This window comes from Juglans regia, chromosome 6 (genome assembly GCF_001411555.2).
Source record: "Juglans regia cultivar Chandler chromosome 6, Walnut 2.0, whole genome shotgun sequence".
Taxonomy (NCBI): domain Eukaryota; kingdom Viridiplantae; phylum Streptophyta; class Magnoliopsida; order Fagales; family Juglandaceae; genus Juglans; species Juglans regia.
The window spans coordinates 26,154,816-26,173,125 of record NC_049906.1 but is presented as its reverse complement, the minus strand read 5'-3'; the positions used below and the strand labels follow the sequence as shown (position 1 = coordinate 26,173,125).

General features: G+C 36.0%; 2 protein-coding genes across 2 annotated transcripts; one reads left to right on the top strand and one right to left on the bottom strand.

The window, feature by feature from the left end:
• The first annotated feature begins 3,083 nt into the window (after positions 1-3,083).
• LOC108991037 (myrcene synthase, chloroplastic-like) lies at positions 3,084-5,790 on the top strand. The gene is made up of 7 exons (XM_018965177.2): positions 3,084-3,293; positions 3,383-3,650; positions 3,746-4,121; positions 4,594-4,809; positions 4,903-5,041; positions 5,137-5,385; positions 5,484-5,790. The coding sequence occupies exons 1-7, from the start codon at positions 3,102-3,104 to the stop codon at positions 5,784-5,786; spliced, it is 1,743 nt and encodes a 580-aa protein (XP_018820722.2). The 5' UTR covers positions 3,084-3,101; the 3' UTR covers positions 5,787-5,790.
• An 800-nt stretch (positions 5,791-6,590) lies between these two features.
• Positions 6,591-7,157, bottom strand: LOC108991031. Its single transcript, XM_018965173.1, has one exon. It carries the CDS (start codon positions 7,155-7,157, stop codon positions 6,591-6,593), a length of 567 nt encoding a protein of 188 aa, XP_018820718.1.
• Between the last annotated feature and the right edge of the window lie 11,153 nt (positions 7,158-18,310).

Sequence of the window (18,310 nt, the reverse complement as noted above, 5' to 3'; positions counted from 1 at the left end):
ATTTAAATGAAAATGTGTCTTGGTACTTGAACCAATGTATACTTCTTGGGGATATGAGCCTTAATCGCTTCCCAACCAAACAAAGGGTTGTGTCATTTGGTGAATTAGAAATCTTTTCAATGTATTTTCTAATATTTGAGAAGTTGTGACTTCTCAAAAGTGCTCATTCATTTAAATAAGTGGTGACTTTTCACAAGTTTCTTTTTACAGGTAGACTTTTCACAAGTGTCTTTTTACATGTACCATTTCATTTAAATAAGTTGTGACTTTTTACAAGTCCCCTTTCATTTTCTATAAATTGGGAACCCCACCCACAAATTCATGATCTCTAAATTCTCTACAAAAATTAGAGAAACATTTCTTTTTTCTTTTTGTCTTTCTTTTTTTGGACTTTGTCTATTTTATATCGGGTTCGAGAATCTCCTTTTGTGTACACCGACAAGAAAATTAACAGGAACTGACATTATAATATCTTGAGAGTAAACTATCAAGAAACCTAGTGCATGTTTATAATTGGAGGTGGAATAATCTATTCTAAGAAAAGTGTCCATCACAATGTGTCTCAATACCGAATTCTTTCTTTATAATTTATTCTTATTATTTTATATATTCTCTAATTTATAAAACGTTTCAAAATATTTTCCAAACACCTACTGCTTATTCAAACTTCTTGACAAAATTCGTCTGACTGATAACGTGCACATATCATCTTTATATATTATTCACAACGCTAATCTTTCTTTTATGAATAAATCTTCTCAACCTCCTAACACTCCACACTCCACATTATTTTTAATTTTTATTATTTTTTTCTTTTATTAAATATTTATTATATGAATAATAAATAGAAAATTTAAAATAATTTTAAAAAAATAAACTAAAAAAAAAAATTAAAAAAAATATTAAAAATTTTAAAAATTAAAAAAATAGTGGAGTGTGGAGTGTGGTGGAGGTTGTGTAGCAAAACCCTTCTTTTATATGTTGTCAGCTACACACGTGGGAAAGGAAGATATTATATCTATTAAGGAAAAGGTTACTTTGCCCACCAATTATTACTGTTCTAGTTGACTGTTTGGGAATTCTTTTTTTTTTTTTTTTTTTTTTTTTTAATGATTAAAGAATAATTTTAATTGTATTGATATATAATATTTTCTACCATCTACCAACTCGATCGATACGAATGCTACACAAAATCAATTTGAAACCGATCCGTTTAATTATATATATTAGCTAGCAATTATATCTATATTACCAGTTGCCAATCCTGATCATTAGTCGGCTCCCTTGACAAACTCTTATAATATTGCTATTTAAATATTTAAATATTTGAAATTCGTGCATGAGTCATGTTCCTATGCATGATATTTAAATATTGCTATTTTCTTGATGAGATTTAGATATTGCTATTTTCAAAGCAGACAGGCCTGTTCGAGAATTCCTAGCACGTGCTTCTTTATAAACAAGTGACTCCCTGGGAGACTTCCATCGTTACTAGGAAGACTTTGACGGTTGATTGGGAGTGCCAACATTCTGTCGTACTAGATTGATCGTTTAGACCACCAGATATGACAATTCTTCAATACATGACCAGACTTCCAGAAAAATTGTCACGTGCTTCTTATCACCATCTCATAATCAAATATTTTTTCTTAGGAAAATGTTAGTTGCCACGTCATAGATTTGTAACAGGATTTGACCTTTAATATATTTTATTTATTTTTAAATAGTTAAAAAAGTTATTACTAACCATCCTTAAATTTCATTCATTTTTATAAAATTTCTCATCTCATCTCATTTTATCTAATCATTAAAAAATATATTCTAATAATATTTTATTTAATTTTTAACTTTTATTTCAATTCATCTCTTCTCATCTACGAAACAAACGAGTCCTTAGTATGTTTTTTTTTTTTTAAATAATGTTTAAAAATGCTAAAAAAAAAGTCAGAATAAACTAGCGGCCGTATAGTCCAATAACTTAGACTGTAAAAAAAAGATATCACTTGTTTAACAGATGCGAATTGTCTTTAATTATAGATTGTTTGGATGAAGTTTCCTCCAATTCAATATGGTTGGAAACTCTGTCCAATAAACAAAATACACCATTCGGCAATGGCACAACTGCATTCAACAAATCTGCAAGTTGGATTTCTTTAGTTTATTGTATATATCAATCAGTATTATTGATTTATTGTATCTTTATTATTTCTCTGGTCTCATTTCCCTATAAATAGAGATATATATTATCTTTATTTTGTTTAATTTTTAGTAATACTACTCATTATCTATTTTACTAACATCCTCTTATTATTTCGTGATGTGATATTAAATGATTAAAAACTACGTATTATATTTCACTTATAAGCTTACCATTTAATCATGTCATGTTCAGGGTGTGAGGATAATGATAAAAAAGTGATAAATAGATTTTTCTTTTATTTTTAATTTCTACATTTTGTACGCCATCTTCACGTGGTTGGTCTTTGCCGCCGCTAAGTATGCTTTCATGACTCCTTGAAAACAGGCTATCAACTCCCAGTACGTACTACTTATTCAAACTTCTTGACAAAATTCGTCTGACCGATCACATATCATCCAAAAACATCGTTTTCTCAACATAACATGATATCTTTATATATTATTCACACCGCTAATCTGTCTTATATATTATATATTCACAACGCGTGGGAATGGGAATTTTTTCTTCTTTTGAGTTGTTGGCATGCAAGCATGCATGCATGAAGTAAATTTTAAACCGATCGATACGAATGCTACACGTACCATCCACCAACTCGATCGATACGAATGCTACACGTACAAAATCAATTTGAAACCGATCCGATTAATTATATATATTACCTACCAATTATATATATATATATATTAGCAGCTACCAATTTGAAATCAATTTCTTCACAAACTCTTATAATATATCGTCATGATTCTTTGAAATTCGTGCATGACTGTTCCCATGCATGCATGATATCGTCACAAAGAGATTATAGCCACCAGGATCGATATAAAAAGGTCATTTGGTTGAAGGCTAAAAGCATATGTTCCTCAAGAATCCATTTAAACAGAAAAGCAAAGCTTCAGTACTAATGGCTTACGCAATGCATCTTAGCATTCTTGATTCAATCCGAAATTGCAAACTCTCTACATTGCTCCCACCTAAAAGACCCGTCTCAGCTTTAACAAGCCCAAAAGACTCTACTATTGTCCGACGATCAGCAAATTACCATCCTACCATTTGGCATTACGATTACATCCAATCAATAAGAAGCGAATATGTGGTAAAGTGTGCGATTTCTATTTTTTTATTGTTTGTCTCAATAGTTTTTATAATTGTTGTTGATTTATTTGAGAATTGGTTTATTTGTAGGGGGAGTTATTCACCCGAAAGATTGATAAGCTCAAGGGAGAAGTAACAATGATGTTTCACAACATGGTGGATCCCATAAAGCAACTTGAGCTGATTGACACTTTGCAAAGACTTGGAGTATCTTACCACTTTGAGGACGAAATAAGGAGGATATTGGAAAATAAACACATTACTAATCATAATGGTGATGTTTGCGAGAAGCGAAGTTTATATGCCACTGCTGTTGAGTTTAGGCTCATGAGACAACATGGATTTGATGTACCTCAAGGTAAACAACTTACTAGTAATGCTTTGACAAAAATAAATATCATACTCATAAACCATCATTTATTTTTAACAATTGGTGAGCATTGTTGATTGCAGACACTTTCAAAAGTTTCTTCAATGAAAAGGGGGATTTCAAAGAATGTCTATGTGTTGATATTGAAGGAATGCTTGCTTTGTATGAAGCCTCATTCCACTTGAGAGAAGGCGAAAGCATCTTGGAGGAAGCAAGAGATTTTGCAACCAAACATCTTAAAGAGTATGTGGATCAAAGTAGAGATAAATATCTTTGTACGATGGTGAATCATGCCCTAGAGCTTCCATTGCATTGGAGAGTGATGAGGTCTGAAGCAAGGTGGTTCATTGATGCATATAGAGGAAGAGAAGATATGAACCTTACCTTGCTTGAGCTTGCAGAATTGGATTTTAATATGGTACAAGCAGTTCACCAAGAAGATCTAAAAGAAGTGTCGAGGTAAAAAGACATGTTTATCCTCATTTTATAACTTGGATCTTAGCCTACAAAGCTGCAAGGAGGTTTAGGACATGTTTGGATACTTGAAGTATTTTAGAAATTGTGAATAGTAGAGTGAAATGATTTGAGTGAAAATGTTTTATAAGAGTTTTGAGAAAGAAGAAAGAAAAAGTTGAATAAAAATATTATAAAATTAAAAAAATTGTTTGAATATAATTTTTATTTTGAAGTTTGTAAAAATTGTATTGATTTTTGATTTTGAATATTGATTAGGTAATGATTTGATCAAAAGATTGGAAATTTGAAATTGAAAAGTATTTTCGGTTTGAGTAACTTTTGTGAATGAAATTTTGAGAATTCACATGTTTGCCAAACATCCCCTTACTTGATATATATTAGCTTAGAGAGGAAAGAAAATGCAATATATGCTCTATTTCTAAAACTAATATTATTTTCTGGTCTCGTACAAAAGGTGGTGGAGGAGCACTGGCCTTGGAGATTTGAGCTTTGCAAGGGATAGAGTGGTGGAAAATTTCCTTTGGGCAGCAGGAGCATTATTTCAACCTCAATTTGGACATGAGAGGAGAATGTTAGCAAAGCTCGGTGCATTGTTGACAATAGTAGATGATGTCTACGATGTCTATGGCACTTTTGAAGAACTTGAGCTCTTCACGGATGCTATTGAAAGGTTTGTATTAATAGTAGCACACCTCAAATACTTCAAATATGGCTGCTTATCTTTGATGCAAATACTTACATATGATTTGTTCATGTGATCTAGATGGGATGTCAATGAAATGGGAAAACTTCCCTATTATATGCAAATTTGTTTCCTTTCTGTCTACAACACGGTTAATGAAATGGCTTTTGATACTCTCAAGGAAAAGGGATGCAACATCGTTTGGTACATGAGAAAGGCGGTAAGGCTCTGATTTTCTTATTCATCACTATTTACCCTAGAACTTATTATCTATAATTACTCTTCTAATTCATTGATCCACCACAAATCTTTTAGTGGGCAGATATATGCAAATCTTATTTGTTGGAGGCAAAATGGTTTTACAACGGATATACACCAAGCCTTCAAGAATACCTTGAATATGGATGGATGACAATAACAATAGCAAATATACTGGTGCATTGTTATTTTTTCGTCACAAATCCCATAACAAAGGAAGCCTTGGATTCATTGGAAGAGTATCCCGATATAATTCGTTTATCATCATTCATTGTGCGGCTTGCAGATGATCTCGGAACATCTACGGTTAGGAAAACATACCATCCTAATTCTTTTATGAGCATTTATTTGGGATACTTCACATGAACAAAGGATAACATGTTTTTATGTGTTTTTTAACACAGGAAGAGTTAAAGAGGGGGGATAATCCTAAATCAATCCAATGCTACATGAACGACACTGGTGCTAGTGAAGAAGATGCTCGTCAATACATGAGGTCCTTGATTAGTGCAACATGGAAGACAATTAATGGAAATCGCATTGCAAGTTCTCCATTCTCTGAAACATTTAATGAGATCGCAACGAACATTGCAAGGGTGTCCCAGTTCATGTACCAGCATGGAGATGGACACGGCATTGTAGACCGTGAGACTAAGGACCGCGTGCTAGCATTGTTTATTCACCCCATTCCCATAGCTAAGAATTGATGAATGATTGTCTAAATCACACATATATTTGTAATTTTTTCCATGTTTAATTCTTATATTTGGGGACTGGATCATATGTCAAAGGTAACTTGTCTTTTTACCTCACTAATAATACTGTTCCTTGCGAAAATAAATGATGTACAAGCCAATTGAAATTCAATAAGTCTCTTGTTTCTCTTGGAAAGAAATACAAGTTTGATCTCTATTATATTATAGATATATCGCATGCTACATTTCTTTCCTGACATATATATATATAAATATATATATATATATATATATATCCCTTCATGCACACATTGGAGATCAAGCTGAATTGATTTCTGACTGCATGCATGTAACTATTTGAATGTACTTTTTTATTGTTCATCTCAACAAGTTTTAAATAGTTTTTTGAACGTCTTTTTAATGTTCTCATTAAGATTGGGAGTTACAATGGATTAATTTTTTTTTTTTTTTTTACTGTAAAACATATATTTCGTTTCAAAGATTAAACATTACACAGTTTGTCAAACAGCAACTCCCTGTACACTTCCTCAGGGCATTCCTCAACCCAAACTAATTCCTCTCTAAGAGGTAAAGCCAATCTAGCCAGTTTGTGTGCTACCTTATTTCCTTCCCTATGATCATGTATAATATCCCATCCCTCTCTATTAACAAAGAAAGCTCTAATATCATCAATCAAGTGTCCAGACTAGAGCACGTCGTTTCTGCTATCAACAACCTACACCACTACCAGTCAAGTTCAACTCCACACACAATTCTACTGCCCTCCACAAAGCTATAATCTTAGTCACCACTGGCTTAAAGAGACCCTTCTTGCTGATACATAGTGAAATCTGAGTCCATAGTAGCATCACAATTCAGCTTTAATCTATAATTTGTTGCTGCCTTCCACCTAATCCGATCTCTCACCACACCTTGAGGATGAACTGCTAATTTGGTCCCCTCTTGAGCCAGTTTAAACATCTCCAGACTTCTCTTTGCACCTTGTATTAGCAAACTTGGATTTGTCAAGGTTTGTTCAAAGAAAAATCTATTTCTGCGCATCCAAAGATCCCTCATAGTGGCAGTCACCCAGTCTAACTCATCTGTAGATACTCTCTTACAAAGAGAGTCCCATAACACCATGAAGTCCTTCTCTGATCCATGCCATTTCTGAATGGAAGCAGGGAATTCCAGCCACACATCAAAAGCAGCACTGTAGCCCCATAACACATGCTCTACAGTCTCCACTTCCCAAATCTTCCTTATGAACAAGTTTTTCCTGGTTGGAAGACATTCATTTAAAGTCTTCCACGAAAAGGTCTTCACATTACCCGAGACATTCAACCTCCATAGCCTTCTCCATACTTCTATCAAGCTATCCATCTCACGGATTAATTGATGGATCATGAATTGAGTGCTTATTACTAAAAAGAACCATCCAGCTTAACCCATAAAAAAAAAAAGGTCTGCATTTTTTTATTTTGGAACAAAAGTTACAAAACGCCTCTTGGTCCCGCCTCCTCTACATTATGGTTCAAAATAAGTGATTTTTTCCTTAAGAAAACAAAACGAAGACTAAAGTGGTTTTTTATTGCAGCGTCTTTTTAATGTTCTCATAACGTGCATAGCACGTTTGCCTTGTTGCATTGCACGTTATGCCAAGTTGTCAAAACTATTACTTATCTGGTTATATCATCCCTATTTTTTGCAAATTTTATGTAATGATTATTGACATTTTTTTCCTTCTTAAATATGAGAATTTTCAAGTTTAAAATGCTCCAAAAAAGAAAACAAATAATGCTAGTTATAATTATAAGTTGTGCAAAAATCACGTATTATTTTTAAAAATGAGTCAATATTTTATTGAGACGATCATTTTTTTATATAGATCTTACATTTAAGTTACTTTTTTAAAAGAGTACGTAGTGCTTGCACAGTTTATAATTGGAAATATCATTTCTAAACAAAATAAATAGGTACTAATGGTTACCAAAAGGGAAATATTTTAGTAACAAAAGAATTATATAAAAATAAATCATAAACTTATGTGGGTTGATATAATAAGTTTGATTGTAAAGTTACTTTTGTTATAAAGTAGATCTAAAGAATACCATAAAGGCAAGTCAATTTATGAATTTACTTTTAGGTAATATTTGTGCTATGTAATTGTGGGGAGTTATCCCCTGGGTCAGACTAGGAGAAAGGCCCGGGTCGGGTGCCGAACCAGGAGAAACGGCTTGGGTGGGAACCTAGACATGAAGTTTGGGCCAAACCGAGCACACTAAGAAGACCCGGGCCCTAGCCCAGCTATGAGGTCTGGGCTAGGTCGTGTATACTTCAAAGGCCCAACTAAAGAAGATGAGAAGATAGGAAACTGTCGCAAACATATGGTAGGGAAGACAGTTTGGAAACCACTAGCCAGCAGACAGGTACACTCACCGACTCTAAATATCGCCACTCAGACATGACAGAAAGAGAAGAAAAGCTAAGGAAGGCATGCCGAATTAATGGAGGATATGAAACTTAGAGAGGAAGGCACGTCGCATTAATGAGGTAGAAGGAAACTTAGAGGGGAAGACATACTGCATTCAATGCAACCCAGGACTTGGAACGCACTTGGAGAGGCCCAGTGTCAGGAGTGTCAGGACCCATGAAACAAAGTGTAAGGAAGAGCTAACCTCACATGGGAAAGCGGGGCCATGCATACATTCTAGCCTGGTAATAGAAACCGAGAAAGAGCCAAATCCCAAGACGAGCGAAGATGGGATTCAGCCCATCCCAAATATTGCAACTACAACAAAATTGGTGGCCACCGAACCCAAGATTGTTTTACCAGGAGGCGAAAAATTGAGGAAATGGAAGCTCAAATAGATCAACGTGGTAAAGAGAGATGCAGTCAACAACGCAACGATCGTGGGTTCCCTCAGAGAAGCCAAAGTCCTACCAGGAGAAGCAGGAGCCCTGCCAGGAGAAACATAAATCCTACCTGGAGGAGTAGGAGCCCTACCCTGAGAAACCAAAGCCCTACTAGGAGAAGCAGGAGCCCTGCCCAGAGAAGCAAGAGCCTTGCCAGGAGAAGAACCGTAGACCGACATAGAGCAAGCCCACATCGAAGCAGCCCGAATAGAGGAGAAGCCCTGATAGGCGAAGGATATGCCGGGGGAGTGACTACCTCATCAGCACGAAGTGCCCATGCCAGGAAAGCCAGGTATGAAGAAGTGTTCACCACCTATAGGCCACCCCTATTATCATGGGAGCGTGAGAGCGTTTTTGGCGATCACGAAGGCGATTTTTTTCTTATTTTGCAATGTCCTATTTTTCTGGCCTTTCCAATTTTTGGTTTCAGTTGTGGACTTTCGGTGACTAGGGTTGGCTTTTGACGGCACCTTTTTATCCTCCGATGGCTTCTCCGTCGGCAGGGCCTAAAGCTTCTTCAGGTCATGTGGTTCAGTCTTACGCCTCGGTGGTGAACAAGAAGATGGAGGCTCCATCGTTTAAAATCCCCATGCGTTTTCCAGTTGAGATTAATGGTGAGTTGGGTTTTATATTCTTTGAAAGTGAGATGACGAAGGCAGCGGAAGAATTTCACTTTGCATTGGTTATGAAATTCATGAGGGTTCGATCATCCATCGACAAAATCCGGTTGTCTGTGGTTAAAACTTGGGGTCTGCAGGATATACTAACGATAAGTTTTATGGATGATTACCATGTTCTTATTCAGATGAAAAATGAACGTGATTTTGTGCATGGTTGGGCACGCGAAGGACGAACAATGGAAGGATCAACTTTCGACTTTCCAAATGGTCTAAAGACTTTGATGTGAATAAAGAGTCACCTTTGGCACCCTGATGGATTTATTTACCAGGCCTACTGATGCATTTATACATAACAGATTTTTTGCAAATTTTGGCAACCCGTTTCAGTCGATACCTGGGCACAGATAATGCTACTCTTAATCATACGAGAGCCTCAGGGGTGCGTATTTGTGTGGAAGTAGATCTAACCATGGAACCAGTAAACGGTTTTCCTATTGTTTTGGCACCCAACACATGTATCTGGCAGGAAGCAAAGTATGAAAAAGTTGGGTTTTATTGTCCAAATGTTATCGACAAGGGCATACATCAGTGGCCTGCAGGGTTGGCCAAAAGAAAAAAGATAAAGGTAAACAGAAAGATAAAAAGGTATGGCAGGCAAAAAATATAAAGGTTTATCAAACGAATCTACAGATTTCAATGCTCGGGCTGCGGAAGTGGATAATAAGGTAGGTCTGAATAATACATAGGTTACGAAAAAATAATATGCAGGTTACGAATGACGTGAATAATATGGTGGTTATGACAATCTTGTGGTGGAAATTCAAGAAACTGAGGAAAAAATGGAGGAAGCTGTCAAGGAACCGCAGTTAAATTTTAGACAAAACGTGAGGACCGATATACTACAGAGTAGTGATGAGGAATGTGAAGAAGTGTGGTGTGATGAAAATAGATCCCTGGAGAAATAATGCCTCAAATACAAAATGAAAAATCTGAGAACTTTGAGGTGGTGCATATTGGGATTTGTCAAGGGGCTTTGGCACTAGAATGTGTGTCGGATAGAGAAGAAGAAGAAATACTAACGCTGATGGGAAAAGAAAAACAGTACGAGTCAGATGTGGAACATCGTTTGATTTCTGGAAAATAAAAAATGACAGAGGAACTATCGGTGAGGAAATCTCAAAGGGTTCATACCCAATCACAAAAACTAAATCTATGACTGACACAATTTTTTTTTTTGGAATATTAGAGGTTTGAGAAAGTCTAGAGGTGGGCTGAAGATGCTTCTCAATACATTCCGTGTAAAACTGTGTGCCATTTGAAAACCTTTTGTTTCTAAGAATCGTATGTCTATGTTGGGGAATTTTTTACAGCATGATTACTTTTGGGGAGGATTCCCCAAAAGCTTACTACATCTCCATCATTTTTTCTTGCAATTTTAAAGGTAATGATCATTAATAAGTAACGTATTAAAAGAAATAGAAATAAAAAATAAATTATTTACATGTTACATAATTTATTTAACAAAATTAATACTGCTTATATAATTATCTGCAGCGACAGGATCCATTCACTCACTATGCTCATTAGTGTGAGCAGCAGCATAGACATGAATGAGAGAGAAGTTTTCAGGATCATCACGTTTCCAACAATGCGACATACACAATTTTAAAAAGATAATGTTAGTACTTAAATAAAAAAATATCAAAAAAATAAATGAATTCTATAATTTTTTAATTACGATTTTTTCAGCAAGACGGTGGAATGACTTTGAACCGGCACGATACTGGACAGTTAGAGCGAATCTATTCTATGCATTTGTAGAACTCAAGTGCTACAAAATATATTATGAATGTTAATTGTAATATATATACACGTAATATATAGAATGAATATGAATGTAAATAATTAAAAGATATAAATGTAAAATATATGATAATCCAATCATCTAACTTCATCTGCTGGAAAGGAGACTGCGCATCCTCTTCCAACGTCTCAAACTTCTTAAAGTGGTCATGACATCGTCCCATGTGACGTCGAAATAGTGTAGCTATCAACTCATTCACGGTTCTCAAATCCTCGCTACGGCCAAAGTCGAGGTCGAATTCATCCTAACAAGTGAATCAGGTCAAAAATATGATATACTAATCTAGGTCAAAAAAATGTACTCTCAAAGTAAACTTACCAGCACACAACTTCGACTGTGCTCCTTAATCTCATTCGGAACATCTCGCCATGAGTGCACATAAAATGAAGCATAAGCTCGAACTACTGTGCCAATATAGGAGGAAAGCGCTGCTATACTATCATCCACTCCTCCAATGGAATTATCAGGAACGGTGATCTTGAGTTTTTCGTGCCTTCTACTACTCTCAAGAGAGATGCCACGTGTATAGCCACGACCGCGACATGCAGATGCATCAACTACATGAGAATAGATAGTATAATTATAGTTATATAGATATTGAGGCAAAAATATTTACTATATAATTAATTATCAACGACAATATTTCCTTACTGGTTGGTGTCGACTAACTGTTATTCTTTTCCGTTTTAACTTGATCTTCAGGAGCAGATTTCTCGAGTGGGGAGTCCTCAATGGGTTTAGGACTTGGACTTGGAGGAGGCACATTTCTTTGTTGTTGTTTGGGCGGCATTTTTGAAAAGAATTAATTATATCAAAGAAAATTAATTAGAAGAAATTATGAAAATTCAAGATATTTTTTAGTCACCTATATGAATAAAATATTTAGTACTTTTATTCTTCATCTTCGGATGTATTTTCCATGTTTGTTTCAGAATCTCCTCAATAACATCTTCATCATTATTATGCACCTCTTCTTCATCCTCCTTATCCACCTCCTAGCTGGATTCTGATTTGTCTTCATCTTTTGATACTTTTGATACTTCTTCTGCTTCTTCCTCCTCACTTACTTGAATTGAATGATCATTTAATACAGACGGGTTGAGATGGACGGGTGGGACATCATCTTTACACAGGGGGAGCAACTTGAGTGCACCGATGTCAACAAACAAGTTAATACCCTCTCCATCTTCCTGGTATGCCTCCACAATCGGAGCGTCATCTTCATCTCCACTATTCTCGTGCTCTGCACTCGTTCCTGCTTCATATATATTTCGAGGGACAAATTTTTGTACGACTTGCCAAGTTATCTCTCCACTATCTTCATCAACACTTTTCATTGGATCAATCAAGTAATAGACTTGGATAGCTTGACAAGCCAATACGAAAGGATCATCTTCGTACCATTTAGATGCAGTATTGACACTCTTACAGTGATTATCCCTATGTATCGAAACCGGACCACCTCCTAGATCCCACCAATCACATTTAAAGACATATTTTACAGACCCACCCAGATATTTCAATCCAATAATATCACGTATGACATCATAATAGTCAATATTATCTGTTCCATTATTCCCCTCAACCAACACACCAGAGTTTTGAGTCTTTCTATTACGTTTACGGTCCAGAGTATGGAATCTATAATCTCGAACTGTGCATGCAGTGTATCGAAGTGCTCTATTTGAGGAACCACGAGCCAGTGCATATAATTCAGAAGAAATTGATCCAGGTTCATGAGCACGTTGTTCCAAAATCTAACAATGGAAATAGTATATATTTATTAAGAGCTACCCAGAGTTAAAAGTTTCAAAATATAACATATATATAATTTTAGTTCATACACGTTCTTCAAACCATTTGGGAAATTCTTCCTTGTGTCTTGCCTCTATATTTTCTATGTCTTCCGTCCTAAGTTTGTCCATGTGTTCACTGTTATAGATAAATGCAAAAGATGTATATTTTGAGCACAATAGTTATAGTTAAACTTGAAAAAAACTAGAATTATACAAACTATGGAACGACATACCTGAGATAATCATCAATCTCCCGGTAATTATTTAGCACGTACCATCGAACTTTACCCAACTCTCCATTGATTAAATCATAACCTGTTTGTGCACCCAAGGGTCATACATTCTGGGAAAACACTGATAGCTCACGAGGAGGTGGAGCAGCAAGATTAGCATTTCCCTCTTGACGATTAAATCGTGTCTCAACACCATGAAGATATAGTGAGCAAAATGTTAACCATTCATCGTGTATATAAGCCTCTGCTATTGAACCCTCAGCTCTGGCTTTATTCCCAACAGTGCGCTTCAGTCGACCCAAATATCTTTCAACTGGATACGTCAACCAAAACTGCACCGGTCCACCCAACAGTAGCTCTCGCAGTAAATGTATTGCTAAATGGACCATGAGATCAAAAAATGATGGTGGAAAGATCTGCTCGAATTTACATAGTATGGTAGCAATATCTTCTTCCAATTTTTGCAACACATCTCGATTTACTACCCGAGCGCACAAATCCTTAAAAAACATACAAAGTTCGAATATGGCAACATGTACATTAGATGTCAGCTTCCCACGAATTCCCACAGGCAATAACTTCTAAAAATACGTGACAGTCATGACTTTTCAATCCACTGATTTTCCAGTCATCAGGACTCACGCATCTACCAATATTTGAAGCATAACCATCTGGCAACTTCACACCTTGCAACCATTTGCAGAATTCCATCCTCTCCTCCATCATCATCGTAAAACATGCATGCGGCATGACCACCTTATTGCCTTCCACCCGCAAATGTAGATTATGTTTAATTCCCATTCTCTCAATATCTTTCCTCGTCTTGATCGGGCCCTTCGTCTTTTTGTTAATGTTCATCAATGTACTCAGTATATTATCACAAATATTATTCTTTATATGCATTACATCCAAACTATGTCGCAACATGCAGGACAACCAATACGGCAAGTAAAAAAAATACTACGCTTTGTCCAATTCAATTCTGTTGTGCCTCGTTTTCTGCCAAAATTGTTCGCTCTAACATGTACCAGTTGTTCCACTATTTCTTCCCCAGACAACTCTTTTGGTGCAATTCTATCCTTTATTCTCCTATCAAACTTAGCACATTCTCTACTCCATGCATGATTTGCTGGTAGATAACGTTGATGACCCATGAAACACAACTTTTGAGAATATTTTAACCACTCACTAGTAGTTTCTTTATTACACGTCAGACACACTAACTTCCCTTTTGTAATCCAGTCGGAAAGATTTCCATATGCCGGGAAGTCATTTATGGTCCACATTACCTCATCATGCATCTGAAAAGATGTCGATGTGGATGCATCATAAGTTCTAACGCCTGTTTTCCATAACTCTTTCAGCTCTTCAATCAACGGCTGCATGAATACGTCAATGTTATTGCCAGGTGATCTCGGGCCGGGGATAAGTAAAGTTAACAAAAAGTCTGGTACCTTCATGCACCTCCATGGTGGAAGATTGTGCGGAATCAACACTACGGGCCAAGTGCTATAACTTGTACTCATATTTCCAAATGGGTTTAATCCATCGGTTGTGAGTCACAGGCGCACGTTCCGAGCTTTTATCCCAAATTCTGGGTATTGATTATCGAAAGACTGCTACACAAGTGAATCAGCCGGATGCCTCATATATGCGTCGTCCTTAACTCTTTTCTTCTCGTGCCAGCTCATATCCTGAGCTATTTTGTTACACATATATAGTCTATGCAACCTAGGTCTCAAGGAAAAATACCGTAATACCTTAACTGGCACATTTTTCTTACCCTTCCACCTCGACTCTCCGCATACAGGACATGCTTGTTTCTCTTTGTTCTCATTCTAGAACAAAACACAATCATTCTTGCATGCATGTATGGACTTGTACTCAAATCCTAATCCCTTTCTCAACTGTTTCGCTTCATAAAAGTTCTTGGGCAATGCAAACCATTTCGGAAACACCTTTTTAAATAAGTCCAATATCATGTTTATTGCTTTCGTCGACATCCCACACAATGACTTAATGTGAAGCAACCGCACAATAAACGACATTTTGGAATGCTTTGTACAGTCTGGATAAAGCTCGCGCTTTGCATCTTCCCACATTGAAGTGAAATTTCCACAATCAATCCCTCCGCCACTTGAGGTATTGTCGCCAACCTCATCCATAAACATCCCCGCTCCAATGTCACCCAACATCTCCTCCATCTCATCCTGCTCATAAACATCATCCATGTGCCGCAAATAATTGTGATGATCGGCCAATACATCTGCTAACTGTTCATACGGCTCACCATGCAGTACCAATCGGGTATACCCCAGATCCATACCATTCACAAATATATGACTTTGTACTTCATCCAACCCTATCGCACACAAATGTTTACACACTCGACATGTACACTTAATGTAACCACGACTATCAGCAGAGGCCCGTGCAAAATCAATGAAGGTTCTTACTCCATGCGCATAAAGTATTATGTTTTCATTTACGTTCGAACGTTTACCCTCACGTTCGAACGTAACTTTTAACGTCTAAACGTTTTAGATCATCACAGAGGTGTATAAATCGAGCAGGAAATTTCCCGCATTTTTCTTCTCCTATTCAAATGTATTATAATTGTACGTTCGAACATGAAAATGAGACTTTCATGTACCTCCATTAATGTTCAAACGTTCAATTTAAACGTTCGAACGTGGAATGATCATCACAGTTATGACGAAATCCAGCGGGTAAATAATTTATATCGTTCAAACGTTATAAATTCACGGTCGAAAGCTACTTTTATTCTATTGCTAGTATTTGTTAATATAATAGTTATATATATGTATTTTTTTTCTAGATACTCATAATATTTCTCTTCAATATAATCTCTTTTTTTTTTAAAAAAAAGTTGAGCAGAATACTAACTTTTTGTCACTATTATCTTCTTTCATATAACCCACTTGTATTTTTAGGATTATGAGATGTGGATGCCAAGGTGAGTAATCTAGACTATTAATTCTCATATTAGCTGTATATTAAATGTTTTTAATATTTACTTAACTTAAGATCCTAAACTTATAATTTTATTGTTAAACATATTCAATAAAAATTAAAAAAAATAATCATAATATTTCAAATCCATATCACAACAACAATATTTCTACACATATTAATTTATCAATGAACACCATAAACTCACAAACTATTCACAATATTCACAAACAATACTCACAATTATTTCAAGAGTAAGCATAAAATCACAACAACATGTATAAACATATTGCTAAACTTGAAGAAATATAACTAGCACTCACAATTTCAAACGTAAAATAAATCTAAATGTCATTCATTAGAGAGAGTAATTTGAATCCAATTAATCTATTTAGGAATTTGTACACCTATATCGAAATTTGGGTACTAGTTGTAATAAATAAAGTATATCGTTTTGAGCTAGTAATAAGAGCTTGTAGTTCTAATGTTGTTTTCATTAGTTTATAATGGATCATATATATATTATATATTATATATTATATTATAATATAAATTAAGTAATATTAGAAATATACTATACTATATATATAGTACAGTATATATAGAATATACTATAGAATACATTATATATATATATTAATACACAGTATATATAGATACTATAATATATATATTATAATATAATATAATATATAGTATACATTATAATATATAACATATATTAATAATATAATATGTTATAGTCAATATTTTGGAAAATAAATCGACAAACGTTCGAACGTACTAAGAATTACATTGTGGCGGGGTTTGCAAGCCACCGTCAAACCCCACAACCGTCACTAAAAGGTAGTCATTCATTTTTTAATCAAATAACATGTATTTTATTTGAGATTTGGGTTTGGTTTTGTTTAAAACGGGCCAAGTGGTGGCCGGATGTTTAACTCCATTTTCCGGCCACCACGGCTTGCCATTGGCCAAATAGTCACTGTAGAAATTTTTTTTGAAGTGTATACTTCATTTCTACAGTAGCATTTCAGCATTTAGAACCTTGTAGATTGATTTTGGAGATTTCAATAATGGTTGTGTCCTAACGTTCTAACGTTTCACCAAGACGTTCGAACATACGACGTTTCAATTACATAACTGTTAAGGCTTCTACATTCGAACGTGTATTGTTTTACATTCGAATGTTATGTTCAAACGTTAATGCAGAGCAGCCTAAAATTAACACAAAAAATGCATCAATGTAAATAATTTTTTTTCCTTTTCTATTTTCAGGATATGGCTCATCATCTGCATACTAGGAAACGAGGGAGGGAAGGAGCCACTCAGGACACTGCTCGTATTGAGGCTCATATTGTTATGGTAGAGCAAAAGGTCTTGATTAATGACCTCAACGAACTCATATGGGAGCAGACGAACCTAAAAGATGTTTTCCTAAGTAGAGGCTGGGGAAATATCTGCACATTGAGGGAGAAGGTATACCCCTCAATGGTTCAGGAGGTCTATATGGGATGTGTGATGCATCCTATCACACCATGACTGTACGCGGTGATTCCATTGAGATTTCACCAGAAGTCATTGCCGAGCACCTCGGCATTCGTCAAGGAGTTGAGACATTTGCACACGCTACATCCCGTGAGGATGTAGGCACTTCTGCATCATCTACTGGCCGGCCATTTGAGCCAGCATCAGCTAGATATGCAGACCCGTCAGAGGCCGAGGATACTGGCCTCGAGGCTCGGGATGATGACCGAGACGAGGATTTCTACATCCTCACCGGGAGGGACCACATGCAGATCGAGAGGAAGAATGCCTTCAACTAGAACCATCTGCTACCTTTCTTCCGCATGTTGCACCTTATTGTTGCAACAAACATGGATCCTGTGGCACTTAAAATCACATTTACTCTACTTCGGGTACATTTTTTTATACGAGTGGCACGTGGAGATCCTATAGATTTGCCACTAGACATCTTTGAGAGGATCCGTTACGAGGCAAGCATCGTCTCCACGGATAATCTCCTATACGGTGTCCTGATCAGCCAGCTATTACTTGCACGGGAAGTGCCAACCCAGCCAGAGGAGCTGGTCAAAGATCATATGAGCCCCCTCAACATGATCACGCATTGACG

Excerpts from the sequence above, each read along its gene's own strand:
- LOC108991037 (XM_018965177.2), top strand. The coding sequence starts at position 3,102 with ATGGCTTACGCAATGCATCTTAGCATTCTTGATTCAATCCGAAATTGC. Across the intron at positions 5,042-5,136 it reads TTTGGTACATGAGAAAGGCG|TGGGCAGATATATGCAAATC; the intron begins GTAAGGCTCTGA and ends CAAATCTTTTAG. Across the intron at positions 5,386-5,483 it reads ATGATCTCGGAACATCTACG|GAAGAGTTAAAGAGGGGGGA; the intron begins GTTAGGAAAACA and ends TTTTTAACACAG.
- LOC108991031 (XM_018965173.1), bottom strand. The coding sequence starts at position 7,157 with ATGGATAGCTTGATAGAAGTATGGAGAAGGCTATGGAGGTTGAATGTC.